The 23,033-nt window shown below is 42.7% G+C and overlaps 1 protein-coding gene across 3 annotated transcripts in view; it reads left to right on the top strand.

Moving 5' to 3' along the window:
* The window catches only part of LOC126320713 (esterase FE4-like), a 104,747-nt gene that overhangs the window by 19,972 nt on the left and 61,742 nt on the right, over positions 1-23,033 (top strand). For all 3 annotated transcript variants that reach the window (XM_049994090.1, XM_049994089.1, XM_049994091.1), the window contains exons 2-3: positions 13,898-14,108; positions 19,615-19,752. In XM_049994090.1, the coding sequence (XP_049850047.1) occupies positions 14,040-14,108; positions 19,615-19,752 (207 nt within the window). In that variant the 5' untranslated portion in view covers positions 13,898-14,039. The remainder of the gene's footprint in view (positions 1-13,897; positions 14,109-19,614; positions 19,753-23,033) is intronic.

Below are 23,033 nucleotides of genomic sequence, written 5' to 3'. Positions count from 1 at the left end.
GCTTTTAGCCGTTCGCAGTACCAGCACAGCAAGGCCGTTTTGATTAGTGTTACAAGGCCAGATCAGTCAATCATCCAGACTGTTGCCCGTGCAACTACTGAAAAGGCTGCTGCCCCTCTTCAGAAACCACACGTTTGTCTGGCGTTAACAAATTTCAGAAACGACCGAGCGAGGTGGCGCAGTGGTTAGCACACTGGACTCGCATTCGGGAGGACGACAGTTCAATCCCGTCTGCAGCCACCCTGATTTAGGTTTTCCGTGATTTCCCTAAATCATTTCAGGCAAATGCCGGGATGGTTTCTATCAGAGGGCACGGTCGATTTCCTTCCCCATTCTTCCCTAACCCGAGCTTATGCTCCGTCTCTAATGACCTAGTTGTCGACGGGACGTTAAACAACACTAACCTAACCTAACAAACCTTCAGAAACGCTTATCTTGCCATGGCCCGTCTTCATTTTATATCCTCCCTGCTTCTAGAGTCATCAGTTATTTTGTTTCCCTAATAACAAAACTCATTTAATACTTTAAGTATCTCATTTCCTAATCTTATCCCCTTAGCACCAAATCATTTAATTCGACTACATTCCGTTATCGTCGTTTTACTTTTGTTGATGTTCATCTTATATCCTCCTTTTAAGACAGTGGCCATTCCGTTCAGCTGCTCCTTCAGGTCCTTCGCTGTCTCTGACAAAATTACAATGTCGACCCAGACCTCGAAGTTTTTATTTCTTCTCCATGGATTGTAATTCCTACACCAAATTTTTCTTTTGTTTCCTTTACTGTTTGCTCAATATACAGATTGAATAACATCGGAGACATGCTACAACCTCGTCTTACTCCCTTCTCAACCTCTGCTTCCCGTTCGTGCCTCTTGACTCTTATAACTGCTATCTGGTTTCTGTACGAATTGCAAATAGCTTTTCGCTCCCTGTATTTTACCCCTACCACCTTCATGATTTGAAAGAAAGTATTCCAGTCAACATTGTGAAAAGCTTTCTCTAAGTATACAAATGCCTATCATCTAAGATAAGTCGTAGGGTCAGAATTGCCTCGCGTGTTCCAACATATCTATGGAATCCAAACTGATCTTCCCAGAGGTCGGCTCCTACCAGTTTTTGCACTCGTTTGTAAGGAATTCGTGTTAGTATTTTGCAACCGTGACTTATTGAACTGATAGTTCGGTAACTTTCGCACCTGTAGGCACCTGCTTTCTTTGGGATTGGAATTATTATATTATTCTTGAAGTATGAGGGTATTTCGACTGTCTCTTACATCTTGCTCACCAGATGGAAGAGTTTTGTCATGGCTGGCTCTCCCAAGGCGATCAGTAGTTCTAATGGAGTGTTGTCTACTCCCGAGACCTTGTTTCTTCTTCGGTCTTTCAGTGCTCTGTCAAATTCTTCACGCAGTATCGTATCTTCCATTTAATCTTTATCTACGTCGTCTTCCATTTTCATAGTATTGCCCTTAAAAACATCACCCTTGTATAGACCCTCTATATACTCCTTCGAACTTTCTGCTTTCCCTTCTTTGCTTAGGAGTGGTTTTCAATCTGAAATCTTGATATTCATACAGGTAGTTATTTTTTCTTCAAAAGTCTCTTTGATTTTCCTGTAGATAGAAATGCTTCAACATCCATACATTTGTCCGTTTTACACTTCCTGCCGACATCATTTTTGAGGCGTTTGTATTCCTTTTCGCCTGCTCCATTTACTGCGTTTTTATATTTTCTCCTTTCGTCAATTCAATTTAATGTCCCTTTTGTTACCCATGGATTTCCACTAGCCCTCGTTTTTTTATCTACTTGATCCTATGCTGCCTTCACTATTTCATCTCTCAAACCTACCCATTCTTCTTCTACTTTATCTCTTTCACCTGTTCTTGTCAATAGTTCCCTAATGCTCTACCTGAAACTCTCTACTACCTCTGGTTCTGTTAGTTTATCCACGTCCCATCTCCTTAAATTCCCACCTTTTAGCAGTTTCTTCAGTTTTAACCTACAGTTCATAACCAATAGATTGTGGTCAGTGTCCACATCAGCTCCTGGAAATGTCTTACAATTTAAAACCTGGTTCCTAAATCTCTGTCTTACCATTATATAATTTATCTGAAACCTTCCAGTATCTCCAGGCATCTTCCATGTACACAGTCTTCTTTCATGATTCTTGAACCAAGTGATAGCTATGATGAAGTTATGCTCTTTTCAAAATTCTGCCAGGCGGCTTCCTGTTTCATTCCTTACCCCATTCCACATTCACCTACTACGTTTCCTTCTCTTCCTTTTCCTACTATCGAGTTCCAGTGACCCATAACTATTACATTTTCGTCTCCGTTAACTATCTGAATAATTTGTTTTATCGCATCACTCATTTCATCATTCTCTTTATCATCTGCAGAGCTAATTTGCGTATCAACTTGTACTGGTGTGGTAGGCCTGGACGTTGTGTCTATCTTGGCCACAATAATGCGTTCACTATGCTGTTCATAGTAGCTTACACGCGCTGCTATTTTTTAATCGTTACTAAACCTACTCCTCGATTACCCCTATTTGATTTTGATTTTATAACCCAGTATTCACCTGACCAGAAGTCTTTTTCCTCCTGACACCGAACTTCATTAATTCTCACTATATCTAACTTAACCTATCCATTTCCCTTTTTAAATTTTCTAACCTACCTGCCCGATTAAGGGATCTGACATTCCACGCTCCGGTCCGTAGAATGCCAGTTTTGTTTCTCCTGATAACGAGGCCCTTCTGAGTAGTCCCCGCCCGGATATCCGAATGGGGGACTATTTTACGTCACTAATATTTTACCCAAGAGGACGCCATCATCATTTAACTATACAGAAAAACCGCATGGAATCGGGAAAAATTACGGCTGTAGTTTCCCCTTAGTTTATCCTTAGGATAATTTAGGTTAAGTAGTGTGTAAGCTTATGGACTGATGACCATAGCAGTTAAGTTCCATAAGATTTCACACACATTTGAACATTTTTGAATCTTCTTAGGTCACTGAAATATGAAAATACAGCCTCTTAATTTGGGCAGGAAGGAAAATGGGAAAGGTTCATTCACTGGTGCAACATACAAATTATTTTGCACAGACTGAATGTAACTAAACAACAGTTAATTTGAATACCGAAAAATAATCAGTAATGGTAGAAAATATCAGTTATAGCTCGCACGCGATCATTGTTGGCCAGACTATAAAGTAAAAGCTTAATGCCAAAAACTTCAATCCAAATGTAAACAGCCACAAAAATTACCAAAAGCTGCATGAGCAGAAGAAAAAAAGAAAAAAATTAATAAAAGTTATCCGAGCACATAATAGGTCACTGCCAAAAAATAGGCAACCTGTGATAAAATTAAACATCAACCAATACGGTGGGCCAGAACTAATACCAGCTGATAATTATATGCCTCGTAGAAGGCGTGCACTAATAACAGGCAGATAGAAGGACTTAAACACACGTAAATAATACACTGTCAATTAGCTTCACAACAAGCTTTCTAGTAGAGTTGGACACTGACATTAGCCCAAATTAATGGCGCCACGGATACTTAAATTTCACAGCCAAATCTTCCAATAACATATGATATAATTAAAATATTAAATAGACCTTCAACAAAAAAATAGTTGCTCATACAATTCAGTCTGCAATTTCCATGGAGGCTCGGACTTGAGTATCAATAAACAGAACCGGAGCATCCAGACATTCCGCTAAACCCGACTCTGACAGTTCGTCGGGCTTTTAATGATCCGCTCCTGAGGTTCCTCTACACGACAAGCCAAACTCAGACCAACAGGACCGCTGCATATCCTTTTCAGTTTACGTCAAAACAGAGACAGGTGGGTGACGGCAGCAGGCTTCCTTTACACATGGTTGCTGCACTGATACTCTCATCATCATACCAACTGTCATACTACCCTCGCGGGCCCAGGAAGCCAGCCCTCCAGGCCACGTCAGAGGGAGCTGTCTCGCTGGGCAACATGTTAGAGCCAAAGATAAGAGGATATCGATACAGTACGACGAGCATCCACGGCTCAGTAACCTTCAATGCTTGGGGATGGTAGAGTGCTATATCTTTGAGTTCCCGTGACCACTAGGCATTGTTGAGTGATCTCAATTTTTGGTTGTGCTCTGGTTGACCCTTTCCATGCGGTGATCTTCGGGCGCCGGTACAGCGGGTTGGTGGTGGATGGTACGCTATGAAGTGCGCTGCTCGGCGCGCGTGAGCCAGCATAGAGGGTGCTTTGTGCCACATGCTGTCGACTACCTGACTGCTTGCCTGCTTTTGAAGCTGTCTGCATCCACATCCATACACCGCAAGCCACCTTGTAGTGCGTGACAGAGGGTACCTTGTAACACCGCTGGTGCTGTTCCACTCGCAAACAGAGCGAGGGAAAGGCGACCGTGTATATGTTCTATATGTCTCCGTACAAGCCCTAATTTCTCTTATATCATCTCAGTTGTAGTTCTGCGAAATGTACGTTGGCGGGGGTAAAATCTTTCTGCAGTCAGCTTCAAATGATGATTGTTTAAATTTTGTTAATAGTGTTGTTTCAAGAACGTCGCCTTACCTGCAGGGATTCCCGTTTCAGTTACCGAAGTATCTCCGTAATACTCGCATGTTAACCGCATCTACCAGTAACAAATCCAGCAGCCTACCTCTGAAATGTTTCTATATCTTCTTTTAATCAGAGCTGTTGCGGATTCAAAATACTAGAGCAGTACTCAAGAACGGCTCACATACTTACTTTCCGTGTCCGGAACTAGACTTCAGACTCCCAAAAATCAACAGCCAATATGGCTTTGTCATTTGCCTCCCATAAGTCATTCATTGTGCAGGGCTGCCCTAAATATGGACAGATAAGCAGGTGTTGAGGGTCTTGGACAGAACCACACAGACAGAGAGTGTTCTCATTTTCTTTTAGGAAACCTCATTGCTGCAGCTTTGTCTTGCACTTTGGCACTTCTGCCCTCATACAGTTTAGGGTTCTCCAGACTGTGTATGGTAGGTCTCCACAGGCGCCAGTTCTTCTTTTACATTTTTAAGGGGGTTTCTCAGGTCGATTTCCCACCTTTTCAAACGATTCTCTGCAGCCGACCCTTCCAGGGCTCGGGTACGTGACAGGAAACTCTTCCTCGAACAAAGCCGTCGGTCAGCAGGCTGGTGTCCATGTAAAGGATGACGCATGTCCTTTTCTTGCTCGGTTTTTTGTGCTTCGCCAGCATTGTCACTTCGTATGTTGGGCGGTGCGATCCCCATGATTAGGTACATCTTGCGCACTGGGGTTGGCCTCAAGCATCCGGTAACAATCCGTGCCATTTCATTCACCGAGCCATCAACTTTTCTCGCGTGTGTTGATGCAGACCATACTGGAGAGGCGTATTCCGCGCTTGACACACTGAGCTCAAGGGCTGAAGTTCTCAGGACTTTTTGGTTTGCACCTCAGGATCCGCTGGTTAGTTTCCTGATGATGTTGTTTCTAGTTGAGACTTTTTCTCTTGTGACACTACAATGATATATGTTTATAGGTCAGTGTGCGATCCAACGTGACACCAAGATATTTGGGCGTTTTACAATGCTCGAGACGTTCACCTCTCCATATTACATTTAATTCACGATTTGCCTCCCTGTTCTTTAAATGGAATGCACAGACCTGCGTCTTGGAAGGATTCGGCCTTACGTGGTTTGCCTCATAATACTGGGAGAGAGCTTCCAAGGTACTGGTTAATTTCTCCTCTACATCCATAAAATTGTTGCCTTGGGCTGCAACTGCAGTGCCATCGGCATACATAAATTGGTGCGTGATGTTTGGCACTGGTTGGTCATTTGTATATATATTATACAGAGCTGGGGCGAGGACGCCTCCCTGAGGTAGGCAATTCCCCTGATTTCTCCACCTTCTCTTCTTGCCCTAGCGACAGACGAAAAAATCTCCTGTTATGCAGGAAAGTACCTATCAGTGATGTTAAATGGTAATCTCTTGTCACATTATATACTTTCCTAAGGAACCTCCGATGGTTTACAGTATCATATGCAGCTGAAAGGTCTATGAATGCCACTCCCGTGATCTCTTTCCTCACATTAGTGTCCTATACACGGTCCCCTTTACAGACGAACCAGATTTAAAAAAAAATCTCCCAATAAATCGAAGTAAAAAATTCGACTCCCTACTACAATCTTCATATTCTCGTTCCATTTCATATCGCTTTGCAACGTTATGCGTAGCTATTTAATCGACTGTATCAATCGCCGCGCGGGATTAGCCGAGCGGTCTCAGCGCTGCAGTCATGGACTGTGCGGCTGGTCCCGGCGGATGTTCGAGTCCGCCCTCGGGCATGGGTGTGTGTGTTTGTCATTAGGATAATTTAGGTTCAGTAGTGTGTAAGCTTAGGAACTGATGACCTTAGCAGTTAAGTTCCATAAGATTTCACACACATTTGAACATTTTTTTGAACTGTATCAATCAGCACCCTACTAACGGTTTATTCGAACATTACACAGCAGCCATCAGCTATGTCACTTGCTGCATGATGCCTATGGAAGTATGACGACCAGGCGCCATCAGCATGGCGTCGAGACATTACGGTCGACGGCTACAGCATGGCTGCTGTCGCCACCTTCCTCGGTGACGACGTCCCACCTGGTATTTTTCAGTGCGGTGAGGGCGGAGTTCGCCTACTCTGCCGTCTTCTAGAGTGTGGAGTGTCCACGGCTGCTGCGTCAGAGACCGGCGGCTGTGGCAGCTCTGCACCGCCTTGCTTGCACCCTGAGGTTTATCTGGGCGCGGACGTCTGACGGCGCGCCTACTCGCGCTAATGGCATGTCGCCCCTGAGTAAAGTGCGAGTCATTTATGACGGCAGCCGAGTTTAGGTTCGTTCTGCGCATCTGACGTCACAAAACACAGTCAGCCAATGAACAGAGAACGACGTTGCCAGAGCTCGACTGCAGTGCAGAGCACGGATGAGTGTCTTCAGTTTTAGAAACGTTCAGTCATTAATAAAGTAACTGAACAAAAGCAATGTCTTGATAGCAGACTTTCTTCTATAGAAAGTTTGGAAAAGCATTCTTTATACCAACTGCTTCATATTCTATTAATTAATTAAACCAAACAAGCAATAAGCCTTCTAATTCAGGTGACAGCAAGGAAAGGTATTTGTATCATTCTCACTAACCGCTTTTTCGCAATAAAGAACAGCGGTAATTGTTTATTTCCTATTGTACTTCGATGAAACGTGAGTAATTCATAATCATACCAACAATATTTGTCGGTATTTTGCGTGATATTTTAAAGTCCTCTGGGGGATATTGATTCAAGAGCTGCGATAGCGTAATGGTTAAACTGTATGACTGCTAAGCAGAAGGTTCTGAATTCAAATTAGGTCATTTATGCGGGGAAGGTATCAGTCAAGAAGATGTGTAAAAATAAAATTTTTGGGCCAAATAGTTTTTGTGAAATCGAATGATAAAGTGTGTCAAAGCAGTCGAAACACCATGTGTCTGCACAGGCGAGCTGTGCAATGATGACAAAATCGCGCACATCAAGGAATGCGGGGAGCACGTCTCTGTAGCAGCGAAAGGGTTAATGCGGCCGTGTTGGCTTTATTTTTTAAACTGCGCGCTCCCCCCTAAACGTAAGTTTGCAAACTATATACTATGGCGCTGCTTCTCTTGGCGCGTACAACTGGCAATGCAGCAATCTCCAGCGTCTGGGCGGGCATGTGCGAACCGCCAAGATAAAAGAATTGAACTATAGAGCCCGGACGGCCGTCGGAGCCTGCTGCTATGGACTTGCGTGGCGTCCTGTAGGGTATTCCCTATTGACGAGCTTAAGCAGTTTCAATTTCTCGCAGCCGCGGTAACAAGCCAAGTGTTTCCTACCACAGTGCACGGTTAATGATTCGTCTTCTCTCTTCAGGGTGCACTGCTGGGTTGGATGGCCGCCAGCACACAGGGTGTGTTTATGCTGCCACCTCGCTGCTTGCTGCTCTTACGCATAGCCTGACTATAATGGAACACGCCTATTGAGTCTTCCTCATTTAATCTGCACGATCGCTGTTCGCGCTGCTGCTGCTATGCTCGCCAGTAGATGATAAGAATCCAGTTTGTGTTTCGCACCACGACAATTGTCGCATATCATGAAACTTGAGCCACGATTGTCTGCTTCGAGGTCACTCCAGCAGTGCCATGTTTCACTCTGGAAGCAGTCTGCCAGGCATATAAACAGCTGCAGGGTAATTAATCGGAGCGAACTACGAGATGTGAGGTTGCAGCTTACTGTGTCAAGGCTCCCGGCGAGCAGCAAGTCTACGATGTGCCAGCAGTGAGCAGTGAGTTGCCAATAGCGAGGCTGCAGCATAAACGTACTGTTAATGAAGACACCAGGCATCGGGAGTTGCCTGGAACATGCCCGATACCCTGACATATGAAGCGCCGGCCGGTGTGGCCGTGCGGTTCTAGGCGCTTCAGTCTGGAACCCCGTGACCGCTACGGTCACAGGTTCGAATCCTGCCTCGGGCATGGATGTGTGTGATGTCCTTAGATTAGTTAGGTTTAAGTAGTTCTAAGTTCTAGGGGACTGATGTTAAGTCCCATAGTGCTCAGAGCCATTTGAACCATTTTAGAACATATGAAGCATTGAGGCCACCAATGCTGTGGCTTCTGGTTTTCTAGAATCACTACCATCTTCGAGATCCTGGTCACGGCGAACAATATCCGGTTTACAGTGTTGTCCTTGGCGATGGCCAGTACAGGGGGTCCGTGCTCACCTGTGTCTGGTGTTTTCATACATACCACTGTGTTTACCCCGATTTCGAGGTTTTTGAGCTCTTCTTGTAGGGGATAAGGCTGCTTTGTATGTGGAAAGCCACGAAATACAGTCGTGATCACCCTGTCCGATACTGTGGCGCAAGTGTAGAACATTGCGCGGCCGCTTCCGCCGGAGGTTCGAGCCCTTCCTCGGGCATTGGTGTGTGTGTGTGTTGTTATTAGCGTAAGTTAGTTCTTTTAGTGTGTAACTCTAGGGATCGATGACCTCAGCAATTTAGTCCTTTAGGAATTCACACACATTTGAACATTTGAAGTGTAGAACATCCACTGGATTCTGAGTGCTCCACTGGTCACACTGCGGTAGTCGTTATAGTTGCGGAGGTTAATCTGCATGAGGTTCTTTCCTGGTGATTCTACAGTGAAGTCTGACTTGAGACACTGTGGTATCTGATGTAGGAATCAGCGATATTGTCTTTCGCTCGAGCGGCGGTCGGTCGTGGCCTCGGCTCCAACTTAACGGCAGCTCGCTGGCCACCATGGTCGGGGCTAAGATTGCCCTCTATTGTGGCTGCTGATGTCGAAGCGTCATTTTCTCGCTTCTGCGAGAGCGTGAAGTCGCCTTCGGAGCCTCGGAACTGCGTATCGGCGCGACTCTCCAGATGCGGTGAGCGAGATTGTCTTGTTAGAGTGGCTGCGAGTGTAGACCAGCCTCGCTTGTCGACCACCACTTTCTGCTTGCAACCTTTGTTGGCACGCGAAATGCTAGCGGCGGGCTACTTCTTGCGCTAGCCGTCTTCGAGTGCCACTGTTTCTTGGCATTTGCTCCATTGTCTGTCTAGTCCTCTGCTGCAGAGTCTCGCCTTCCGCCGGCTCTGAGTGCTGTTGACGTGTGCGGCGCTCCATGCCTCGTTGCTTTCCATTGTACGGCCGGGTGGTCAGCCACTCATGGCCGTCTTTTCGTTGCCGAACATCTCGTGACTCCGACATGATAGCGGCAGTCAGTCGAAGTTTCGGTGATCCCTGTGGCGCCTTAGTTCTGGCAGCAAAGGAAGGTGCGGGCTTTGCGCCACACTCTTCTATGTCGGACTGTCATCGCTGGGGTCACTGTTGTTGCGGAAGCCAGCTGATGTCGCCGGTAGAAAAGGCCCAGCTGGACGGCTTTTCGCCCCGTTAATCTGCTGAACGTCTATATTGACTTCTCCAGTACCCACGACATCTCGCTACGGGCGACAGCAGACGACTGAGAGAATAAGCGTGGGCGAGCAATCAAGGAGTGAGTGTAGCCTCACTGGGAAGCGTAGTGTACATTTTGTCTCTAAACGTAGTTGTCCCACATGAACTGGTCTATTTCCCCTAGATGTTAAATGTGAAGACTTTGAAACACTCTGTATATCCCCTTTTAAGTATTATTTGAAACGGTATTTACAGAGCGTTTTTGTGTTATACGTTGTTTTTTCCTTCCTATTGCCAAATGACGTCAAAAACAACTACATTTTATTTTCTCCGCTAACAGACGTGAAAGTTTCCTGCTGATAAAGGTTATTTAATGAAAATTGTTTCACCAAGTTCTGTTCTTATTTATGCACTCCATTCGCTTTTTTTATCCAGTTATTCTAAGACGCATATCCTATTTCGCTCTCGGATCTCTGACTTATTTTGTGGAAGAACACGCATAGAAAAAGTATTCAATTCGCGTCTGACCATTTGCAACGTGTCACAAAATAGAACAAACAACAGAAAAAGATTAAGGGGACAAAAATGGACTAAATCCACTACTGTGAATGAGCGCTGCGAAGATTTATTTCGAAGGTTTATTTCGGATGTTAGCAGATGACTTGCCGTCCCTCCACTTACTTTCAGCCTAAAAATTTTCTTCATGAGAAATCTTGACGGTGAAATCCCTTGCCGTTCCTTTAAGGTGACGGCTTGTGTGAAGGCCGGCATTTGAAATGCGTTGTAGAATGTTTTGATATTGCTTTTCGTCCAAGGTGAATCGAAATTCACTCGCTGGTCTGTGGCGTGCCACAAGTGTGAAAGTCAAGAGGAAGGGACATACTCGAAATCCATCACCTTAAAAGATATCCCTGCGTAAACTCGCTTGGTACGGACTCATTCAAGACATTGTCCGTGCATATATCTTGTAAAGATGTAACAGGTGTAGTTTCCCTATGCTTTCAGCCGTTCTCAGGCCCTGCACGTCAAGGCCATATTGGTTGATTCTACAAGGCCAGTTCCGTCAATCATCCAGACTATCTCCACTGCAAGTATTGAAAAGTGTGCTGCCCCTCTTTAGGAACCACATGTTTGTCTGGCCACCCCACAGATACTGCTCCGTGTGGGTGCTATCTGTATCGTCCAAGCACGCAAGCCACTCTCTTTTAGCAACGTCCATGGTTCATCGGGAGTCTTCCTTCTTACTTGGTTATAATTCACCTGGATGGCTCTTAATATTTTAGATGCACATGTACCATGTTGTTCCATGCTGTTGGAGGACCTATGTGATATCACAGCACCTATACCATCGCTTAAGTAAGCTCTGAGAGAATCCTAGCAATGCATTCCATCTTCGCCACGGAATTGTACCAGATGACATTCAATATTTTCCTAGCCGTGGAACCTAATGCACAGCTTATTACAGCCAGATAATTCTCCCTCGGGATCCACCTAGAGGAACGAACGGTCGAAACTTATTTAAGAAGAGCTGCCCTGAAAGTTTCTTCTAAAAAAAATGCCAGAAAGGTTGTCTGAGAATCTGCATCTATTGAACAGAAGTAAAGCTAGCAGCGTGATTGCCGGCCGGAGTGGCAAGGGCGGTTCTAGGCGCTACAGCTTGGAGCCGAGCGACCGCTACGGTCGCAGGTTCGAATCCTGACTCGGGCATAGATGTGTGTGATGTCCTTAGGTTAGTTAGGTTTAATTCGTTCTAAGTTCTAGGCGACTGATGACCTCAGAAGTTAATTCGCATATTGCTCAGAGACATTTGAAACATCTGACAGCCTGATTTCCAAGAAAGCGTACCGAATCGGCTAATAAAGAAAAACCAGAGTCTACCTCAGTTCGCTTCAAACTCGTTACACTCTGTTTCATACTTCTTTATTACTCTGACATGACATTTGACAAAAACGTAACTGATATCTTTTTCTCTTTTTGGCTTACCTGTGGCAATGAATAACGCTCGGCCAACAGGTCTTTGGCAACTGCTACTAAAACGGCCTGTCTCATTTACTGAACAGCTGACTAACTACAGGAGAATTCTGTGTGCAATGAGTCCACCTAATGTGTCTGCATTTTAAAATGTAATTGTGAAACTGTATCTAGTCAATGACAAATACTGGGAAACGGACGATGGCGTGGCAAATTACGTTAATGCTGATTCCCTTAAAAAGTCTATTGGCAAATTTAAAATTTTCACTTTGCGAAAGTATTCTGCATTATAATGAAGAACTGCAAAGAAATGATATTACAAAATATATATGTTAATCGTAGATTACAGGAGGTTGGACGAAGTGAGTTAATCTTTCCTGAATTGTTGCTAATACTACCTAATTAAGAAGTGTGAAAGTTCTCTGTTGGATACCAAATTGTACAGTTGTGTGAAGGCAACGGCTCGTGCACAATTAAAGCAAAGAAAATTTATTATTATGAAGTCTTCATCGAATAAATAAAAAAATAAAAAAAACTTTCTGTCTCGCAGTGAAGATATCAAAAACCATATTATAAAATCCATTTCCTCAGAGAAAATAACTTCATGTCATTGTTGTCATTCTACCCTTTTGAGATTAACTGGCATCACGATTATCCAATACGGGGTAGTTTTCTCTGCAACTAGCGTCCGTGCGGAGCGGCCGACACAGGGGTTATTGCAGTCACGCTCTGTTGCAGATGACAGAGTGCACTATCTGAGAAATAAAATTATGTGGGAAGCTGATAGCGAACAGATATCAATACCCTTCTCAACCCTTCTTATTGGCGCGAACGTCGGCCTCATGATCTCCAAAGGAAATTCGAACTGCATTCTCCTAGCCGAGGACCAGACACCGAATTTTGAGGAATACTCTCGTCTACAAATATTGATCATCGACATTGCCCTGTTAGCACCAATAAACAAAGCGAAAATCATGTTACACAACTACACGCAATTGACATTCCAGTAAGCGAGTAACACTTGTATTCAAGAATCAGCTTCACTGATGATATATGAACCGTCGTTCCGTACATCGGTCAGCTACTTATTTCCTACAGAGGACTAACGTATGTCATACGCAGAGCTAGGCGCCATACAAATAATATCGCCGCCACTCTTGACTCTATATTGCTGGAGTGTTGGTATTACATTGTGTTTTACTGGGATTAAATGTATTAAATCACCTCACTTTCTCTTATGCGTATAAAAATACTCATTACTGAAAAACGTAGTTCAGACTAACGTTGAAGTCATTGAAGTGATCGTTACATGCAGTTACGGCAGTTGATGACAATGACTGGGTTGACAGAATAAAGGCCTATAGCGATCCAAATAAGCTAAATAGTTTTCACAAACTGTAGCAGAAGACGAATTTATGACTGGAAATGGAGACTGAGCGGGATGTGAAGCTAGGAAAAGGGATAGTCAGTGAGCTAAGCATCTTCCTTCCTAATCACCGAGACATAAGAAAAATTCCGAAGTGCCTACTTAATGGAAGATGGATAAATGACCTTAGAAATAGCAGCAACGGGGTGATTTTTATCACTGAAGACTGAAATACATGGAAGCGATTATAGCCAACCAGCGAACATCAAATGGCAGACGATTATCACACGCTTCGTAATTCACCATCGAATTTTGGTTACTCATAATTTCATTTACTTATGAATCTTAAAATTATATCCCAATATTACTGTATACGAAATTATATACTGTATACGAAATTATATATATATATATATATATATATATTACTGTATACGAGCGAATAATAAGCAAGTCTCTTGTCAAGTAAGTGATCCTTTGTGTGCAGGGTAATACGCAATACTGACAGCGTTATTTTATCCGTAAAGAAGCTTTAAGCCTCCATCAAAACTTCTGATATGTCTACGTGCTATTGTGATAACCATCTTGATTTTCTCTTGTGTTACAGGTGTGGCAGGAAGTTGACTGGAATATTGTACCTTACATCACTGAATTTTTTTGTAGTAAGAGAGTTATTCTAGGAACAAGAACGAACACACACTGTATTGTCACCAGTGATTTATTTATTTCGGAAACAATCCGGCGTTGATATGCACCTCAGACAAGCGCTTCCTCTAACTGTATTATTTATGGTTTCTGCAGCACCGATCTCCATATTCGTAAGTAAAAATTTTCATATATGAACCATTAATCTTTCTCAGTTAACTTTCACGCTGGCTTGGACAATTATTTTCTATGACTGAGGTATGCAATATTCAGTTCTAAGTAATACGTAATGGCAGCTGGAAACAAAGCAAATTGCACTCTTTTTTCTCAGCAGCATTCGGTTAACCATAGTTGACTTCAGTTACAGATGGAAAACACGATATCACTGATTTCTAATCTTACGTGCACTGCTGTATGTTACGGGATGTAAACCAGTCATAGTACAGACTCGCTAATTAAGCAAAGCTAATTGCGAACCGCCATTCGGTACTAATTCCTTCATGAACATGAACATTTTACACACATTTTCATTTTCGTGTAACTAAGTATTACTAGGCAAAGTCGTTTCTTTAACACATTCTTTCATTCTTTCACTTTTGTTTGATGATCGGGCAGTGGGGGCAGGGGTGAGGAGAATTCCTGGTGACCTCCATAATGAGGAGATTTAGGTCTTGTTTATGATAATGAAACAACCATCCATCCTGGAGGCTTGATGTAATTTACGAAAATAGTGATACAGTTGTACACTGTTCCCGATATAATATAATTTTGATTCGTAGTACTAAGTTACTAAAGACTGAAGTGAGTTTGAATATCTGCACCCTCTACATAGGGTACTAGGTACCAACCAGTGAGCATTTGTTTTTGCAGATATTTCTCCAGATACTCACATGAAATTGTAGCTGACAAGATTAGAGTTGATGTATCAGTAATTTCTTCCGGTGACAACGTTCTGTTAAAGCATTTGTTACAATATATTCTGCTGTATGTTAGAGTACCTCACTAAAGTTAACATGTTATATTTTTCCACACATATCATTTTCTAGTTTTAGTCCAGTGGCACTCTTTTAACCATCTGTGATAGAGATATCCGCAACACTATCACCACATTTAACTTGGCCATGAAGTAGCGCAGGACGCCGGCGAACACGGCAGAGGATTATGCCACTGCAGAATATCTCGCTAAAGTAACTGTTTACCGCTCTTCAACAGTTCTTAGTTATTGACGCCCATTGTCAGAACATCAAAACCGTAGGTCTTCGTATAAAATATGTGTTAGCCGTCAGCGTCAGCACTCAACTAGCTGAGTACTGGTTCTGACTGTTGACGATTGACTCCATACTTTGTATGAAGACTTATCTTTCTGATGTTCGGTTGGTGGGCTGTGTCCGAAACACGACAATGAATAAGAACCGTCGAACAGTAGTGACCAGTTATTCTAGCGTCCTATTCGCCTGTGGCATAAGTCTCCTTAACCAGCACCACATGTCTCACTTAGCTGGCGATTAATTTCAATCGGTGTGATAATCGAGAACACGAATGACTACACGCCATTCTTGTAATCAAAACGTCGCCATTTTATGTATCAAAATCAGCCCTTAATAACGTTCGTGATTGCGACAGGTCAAATAAGGCAGAAAATATTTAGACAACTAACCAGGACAGTCTTGGCCTCGCACCAGCCGGTCTGCCGACGCAATGGACCAAGAGAAGGAAGTCATTTTGGAGGATAGAATGCGTGTGGAAAACATCACCTCTATGACCACGAGGCTGCACGCGTGGTATGTTGTCAGCAGTGTTGACGCAAGATGATGACGTGCATGGGACTTCCTTTTCATCGATTGTGACAATGGATCAGACATGGATGTCGTTTTTCAGTACTGAAAGGAAGGACCAAGCACGTCAATGGAAGTACATACATACTCACCGCCACCAAAAAATTTCGGGTATGCGTCAGTGCTAAAAAGATGAAGCTGGCCTTGTTCTAGGACAGCGATGGTTTAACGTCAGTGCTAAAAAGATGATGGTGTCCTTGTTCTAGGACAACGATGGTTTAATCCGTACTCATTGCGTTCCAAAGCCCTTTAAGTTATCAGGTACATACTATCAAGATGTTCTGAAGAACAGGCTCCTTCCAACATTGCGTGAGAAACCGCCGGGCATGTGCTCTTTCGTCAAAACGACGCAACAGCATATCGGGCAGTTTCTTCGTGACAACAGCTTTGAACTGACTTCTCACCCTCACTACTCACCTGACCTGGCTCCTATTGACGTTTGGCTGTTTACAACAATGAGAAACACACACTGGGACCGCCGGTTCACTAGCCACGAGGCTATTGCATCAACGATTTCCCAGTGAACAAAGCAGACACTCAAAGAAGTGATCGCAGCGGTCTTGGAATCATGGCGTCGAAGTTGTGAAAAATGTGCACGGCTGCAAGGAGATTACGTCGAGAAGTGGCACGAATTCGATAGTTTTTGTGTGATTTATTTATAAGAAAAAAATTGGAAGTGTTTTAAATTTAATGCACCTCGTAAATCCAAGTAGCTGTAATCCGTGAATTCATACTTGTTCTCATTTATTACACATAGGGTGGGAATATCTATGGAGTGAACACTCAGATTCAAAGAACGGAATTTTTGACGCTGACTGTCATTAACTTTGAAAGTCATCTGACTATAGCGCTGCTTAATTTTTGCCCGTTAACGTACGATTTTCAGTATCATCACATCGCTAGTGCAGTAAATCCTGATCAAAAGCTCTGTTGACTTTGTTCACGCCTTTTCTAGGTATGTCATGTGTCTTCGGTAATGAGAACTGAAGAATTTACGAGGACGTCAGTCATTAAATTGTACGAGAAGTGATTCTCTGGTTCTATTTCCGTCTTACGTTCCAACACTTCAGTTGCATTCAGGAAGAGCGTGGTCAAAATTCCCTTCCACCCATGTACATTTTCCTTGCTGCCCCTAACTCGTTGGTGGCCAATGCTGACATGTACAATTTCCTTGCCTCTAACTTCACAAGACGAAGTTGTGCTGCTCTCTAATCATCTCCTCCTCGATTCTACTCTTCTTGCGACCTTTCATACACTCGACACCAAACCATATCAGTGTGTGAAGTAGTGTATGTAGAAGGCAAAAGAAGACCAAATTCTTCGAAAAGGACATAACTGCCTATTTGCGCCGCTAATGTGAGATCCAAAAATATGCTCCCTCTTAAAATCTGCATCTATAACATTATTCTGCAGTTCACATCTGAATGTTCGGCAGAGGATCCACAGGACAACTTTCAGACTTTGTATCTACACCGGTCATAGAACCACTTTTAGACTTTTTTCTACCGTTCCACTATCGAATAGCACCTGGCAGAAATGACATTTTAATCTTTCCGTGCCAGCTCTGATTACTTGCGTGTTATGATGGTGGTCATAGACGGGAATCAACAAAATATTTTGTCGACTCTCTTTGTAGGTAAGGGTCACAAAATATTTTGTTATTTGAAGAAGAAAGTAGATGACAATGATTTGGTGAAGAGACCTTGATGCACCGAGAACCACCTGTGGTTTAAAGATTACCATTCCAATTCGCTTATCACATCCGTGACGCTCTAACTACCATTTCATCATAATACAAAACGAGCGACCCGTCTCGGAACTTTTTGATTTCCTCCCCCAGAGCTACCTGGTTTGGAGTTCATACTGCTTAGCAGCATTTTAGAAGAAGACAAAACAAGTGTAGTGTTGCAAATCAAGTCTAATCTTCCCTTCACTATTTGCAGGTACATGGCAGGCGTTACGTCCCATTGCATCCTTTATTAGTGCTTTTTCCCGTTCCTTTCACATGTAGAGGGGGAGGGGGGAGGGGAGAACGATTGCTTAAATGGCTGTGAGCGCACTGTAGCTAGTCTAATCTTGTCGTAGCGATTTCATTCGGAGCGATATGCAGAAGACTGTAATATATACCTACATTCATCACTCAAAATTGGTAGTATAACTTTCTAAGTAACTTCTATCTTCATGCGTACGTCAGTTCAGTTCTTTCAGCATCTTCGTCACACTTTTCCATGGGTCGAAACAATGTGACCATTCGTGCTGCCCTTCTTTGTATCCGTTCAATATTGCCTTTTAGATTTATTTGGTATGCGTTCCTCATACTTGTGCAGTATTCCAGGATGGGTCGCTGAGTGTTTTGTATCCAGTCTTCTTTGTGGACTGATTGCAGTTCCCTTGTATCCTGCCAATGAACCGCAGTCCATCACCTGCTTTATCCAGACTCAGCTTACGAGTATTTGATCCTTCCATTTCATATCCCTACAAATTGTCACATCCACATGTTTGTATGAGCTGATCGATTCCAGCCGTAGCTCACTGATACTATATTCATAAGATACTACATCCTTTTCGTTTTGTAAACTGGAGAATTTTACTTTTCTGAACATTTAAATCAGGTTGCCAGTCTTTTTACCATTTTGAAATCTTATTAATACCTCACTGAATATTTGTGCAGCTTCTTTCAGACAGTGCGCCATTATAGGTAACTGCAACACCTACTAAAAGTCTGAGATTTCTATTAATATTGTCCGCAACGTCGTTAATATAATACGACATGAATAGGAAGGATTCGAACACACGTCCCTGAGCGCACTTCTGTAATGACTCTCCATCTAATACAACTTTCTGCGTCCTCCCTGACAAAAATCCTCAATCCAATCGCACATTACACTTGATACCCCATGAAATCGTACATTTGTTAACAAACGTAGATTTGGTACTGAGTAGATGCGTGTAATTAGCGAAAAATTCAAACAACGAAGTCATATCTACATTACGTGATTATTTCGGGTTGATGTTGCCGACAGGAACAATACGCTATGCTCAATCCTTATACATTTCTATTATGAGGCTCTACGAGGCGTGTTGTTTTACATAAGTATCGGTTTTAAATATGGCCTCCGGAACACACTGGACTTGCGCGTAGAGCGTCCGCATAAGTTGGCAGTGTATTGCTCTCTGCTCGCGGAAGGCAGAAATTCGCTTTTGGCTCCCAATCCGGGCCCATGGTACTAACTGGTTGCATACATACATTAATGATTCGTTCTTCTGTGCTTGAATACTGAGACATATGGAAATATTAGAAACGAACGCGCTTCACTACTGAGCATATCGTGTACATCTGTACATGTGTTTCATCACAACACCGTACTTCGATACTCCAGCAGTCGCTTCCGAAAGACAAATGCTTCCCTGACCAACTGACTCTCGTGCATCCATCGGGAACATCATGTATCAGAGATGAAGGTCGAGGTACGTGCAAGGGGAAATGCCCAATAGTTCAGTTGTATTGCACGCACAGTTTCCATCACAACATGTACTACGTTTGAACTACTAATTTCAGGTGGAAACCTGACATCCCGAGATGTTGGTGTGACCTGTGTGACAGCACGAGGGCACGTGTGAAGGGTTATTACCGCATAACGCTGAAAAAACAAATCATTTTGGGTATCGCTGTAGTGTATACTACATATTCCATTCATTTATCGCTGTCAGAGACGAAGCTTAGTATCTGGCATACCAGATTCTATTTTTTTGCTAATTATTGTTTGAAAATTATTTTAATTTCTATTACGCTCTTAACCTTACATATTCTCAGTTATGAATTTCAAAATAACAAATTATGCAGGCACAGGAGTACGTCACGGTGGATATCGATGCTGGTACGCTGAGAGGACAGATCACAACAACGTACACCAATAAAACCATGTATAGCTTTGAAGGCATACCTTATGCAGAATCGCCCGTGGATAATCTTCGGTTCCAGGCAAGTACAAAAAGTGAATTAAACAACATCAACTTTTTAGAAAAATATTTTGTTATATTTAAACTAAATATTAGAATAAATTGAAACGTCCCCTTAGAAAAATTGTGCAAGATTGTGCTTAAACTGACACACAATATTTTTAGCGCAACGCAATCTGACTTTCAAAAATCCCTACAAAAGAATGGCCCTGACTAACATTAACCTATACCTTCCACAAATCACTTACCTCACCAAAAATCTTCGTTACTCGAACTACTGCAATACAGTGAGCGCCACTACTGACAGCTAAATAAAAGATTCAAACTACGGAAGGCACTAACTACTGATAGGCATAGTTAGCGAATGAAAGAATAGAGAACAAACAATGTATTTACCTTAATAGTCATAATATATATAGCAGTTCATGACATCCACTCTTGCAAATTACATAACTCCGCCATCTCTCTCCCCACGTCCACCACTGCTGGCGGCTCACCTTCAATTGCGCAACGCTACGCGCTGTTCACAACTAGCTGCCGCTGCCCAACACTACAATGGCAGACAACAATGTAAACCAGCCACAGACTGCACACAGCACAGTCAGTGATTTTCATACAGAGCGCTACGTGGCGGAGGCGTTACCAATATAAGAACCTAAACAGCCTACTTACAAAATGTGCAGCTTATTTCTGTTCCACGATGCTTACGATGCTGGTGACGATGATGATGTTGGCAATGTGGTAGGAATGGGCGGAAAATCTTTGTTATTCCATGACATGCAAAAAAACCTTTTTTGATAGCTGGTGCAGTCTCCACCTGCCACGAAGAATACGGTGCACAATGTGTGCACTAAATCTAGGGTCTCGCATTGTAACCAACAAAAACCCCAACTAAAGTGACTCACAATGAATAAAAATTATTCTAAAATGCACAGATACGTCTGTTTTACCACCCATCAAGGTCATTTATTTGTAAAGGTCTGTACTGCGTACAAACCGCGTTTGGAGGTTACCGTATTTAAAGACTGCAGACGCACCCGTCTCTAGACAAACAATGTACAATTATGACCACTAGATTCACAAGTTATAAACGAACTATTACTTGACAAAAGCTTAACATTAGCATGAATCAATATATGAGAGCACCTGCTTTAGTTACAGATTCACATTTAAGAAAACAGAAGTTACTGTATTGTCAAATATTCTTCACTTATTTGAGTTTAAATGCAGAGTTCAGGGAAGTAATTAAAAATCAGCTCAAAGGAAGAGTATACAAATTTGGCAAGAGTGACGTGTGGACGTGTTAAATCATTTTCTGTGTACACGCACTTCAGTACTTCAGTGTCAAAAGTCACAGTGATCACGTTATCAGATAATGGAACAAGAGTATCAGTTTCGTAACTAGATATTTGCCACGCATGTGCTAACACAGCTGTGTATCTCGATATCTCGGTGCAGGAATCTCAGTGTAGATAACTGGGTGTAGACATAGCTGAAATAACGATTATGTGGAGTGAACTGCTGCTCGTCAATCTGCAATGAATAAAGTCTATAAAACATTTGACAGAGAGGTCGTACTGTCTAAAAATAACATGCATCCACAAGTTAGCAGCTCTTGGATTTCTTCGGTAACAGCATCTTTAACGTAATATCTTTATTCAGGAAATATTCTTAAATGTTTTTTGGTAATTTGACAAGACCACCAGAACACTTCGTTATAAAATTAATTTCTATTAAGTTAAATCTGTAACACTTTAACGTTTGTTCTCGAACGTCATTTGAACAAACACAAACTCATTCCATTACATTACTCATGGTCCAGAATGTCATCAACAAAAACTTATACAACCTTTCTAAAGGGAACTGTTTCAAAAAGTCAAATATTTCGTGGTCAAATATTACCTGATTGACGTTTTCAGACTGTTCAGACAGTCCAGGACACCAGTTCACGTCCGGTTTGTGTCATTGGCCAAAAGTCATGTATTCTTCCGCCAATGTCCGTCTACTTAACTGAGAGTCAGCGCATCTGACGCCAATACATCTTCGCTCATAGACTGGGTACTGTGTTGTCGTCATTCATTTCATCGTCATCGACATGTAAGTCGTCCAGTGTGCGGTGAATTGATAAGACTTGCAACTCGGCGACAGAACTTCCCCAGGTAGGGGCTTCTGGTCATCAGTACCATACGATCATTGCGTTATTTTCGTTCCGCCAGTGACTGATGTAGAAACTGTTCATTCAAACTTTTTCCTTTTTGTCACTTCATCGACGAGTCTTCTTCGTCCTCCGAAAGATTTCACGTGAGTAGCTAAAGGAAAAGCCCTAAGCGGCTTCCATTGGCTCGCAGGCGTCATATTGTACAGGGTGTTTCACAATTCATGCCACACATTTCTAAAGGTTGTAGATGAGACTTAATAGATCATGTTTTACATAGAAACATACTTCCGGTAACGTCATACAACGACGCTATAGAGCATCTAAGTGCCTGTTTATTGGGCGTTTCCGTAAGAGCGTGCAAAGCTTTTACAAGGCGTAAAGAATTCTCCACTGAACAATTTGACATAGGGTATCTCGGGTCGGAGAAGCAAGCTTAAGGAGATAATAGGAATAAATCACATTGCAGTGCACTTTTTTACTTACATTACTTACGGCTAATGCCACCGTTGACACAATGAACGTGCAATTTGTACTGTAACTTACAAAATGTGGCGAAACGCATGGCAATCAACCTCAATGCAAGCATTACATCGGCGAACAAGATCCTGACGCTCCCTGGCATGTTGTGAATCATAACACAGGCAGCTACAATTATGACAACTAACTCCATCTCGGTATCCACTAGGGTCTCATTCATAAGTGACTTCAGATAACCCCATATGAAACAATAGGGGTCATTTAGATCAGGTGACCTCCCAAGCCAGGGAATAAGACCTCCCTTCCATTCCAGCGACCAGGAAATACAGCACTGAGATAGTTATTAACATACACAATATATATATATATATATATATATATATATATATATATATATATATATATATATTTATTTATTTATTTATTAAGGCGCCGGCGCCTGTCACTTTGCCGCTGTGTAGCGTCGCTGGATGACGTTTCCGAACATGAGGTCCAACATAAAAATTGAACAATTATGTTCCTCTACAGTCTCTAGAAGTCTGTAACATTAGTAGTGAGCGGTGGCAGCTTCCAGTGTGATTTCAGGGAATAGCGCTGCAGAGCGTACGTAAGCGAGTAAGCGATTTTCTTTAATTGCACCGCACAGTGTCTGCATGTCTCATTTAACC

Source organism: Schistocerca gregaria, chromosome 2, assembly GCF_023897955.1.
Source record: "Schistocerca gregaria isolate iqSchGreg1 chromosome 2, iqSchGreg1.2, whole genome shotgun sequence".
Lineage (NCBI taxonomy): Eukaryota > Metazoa > Arthropoda > Insecta > Orthoptera > Acrididae > Schistocerca > Schistocerca gregaria.
Note: the sequence above shows the minus strand (reverse complement) of the source record. Positions and strands in the feature narration are given on the sequence as shown.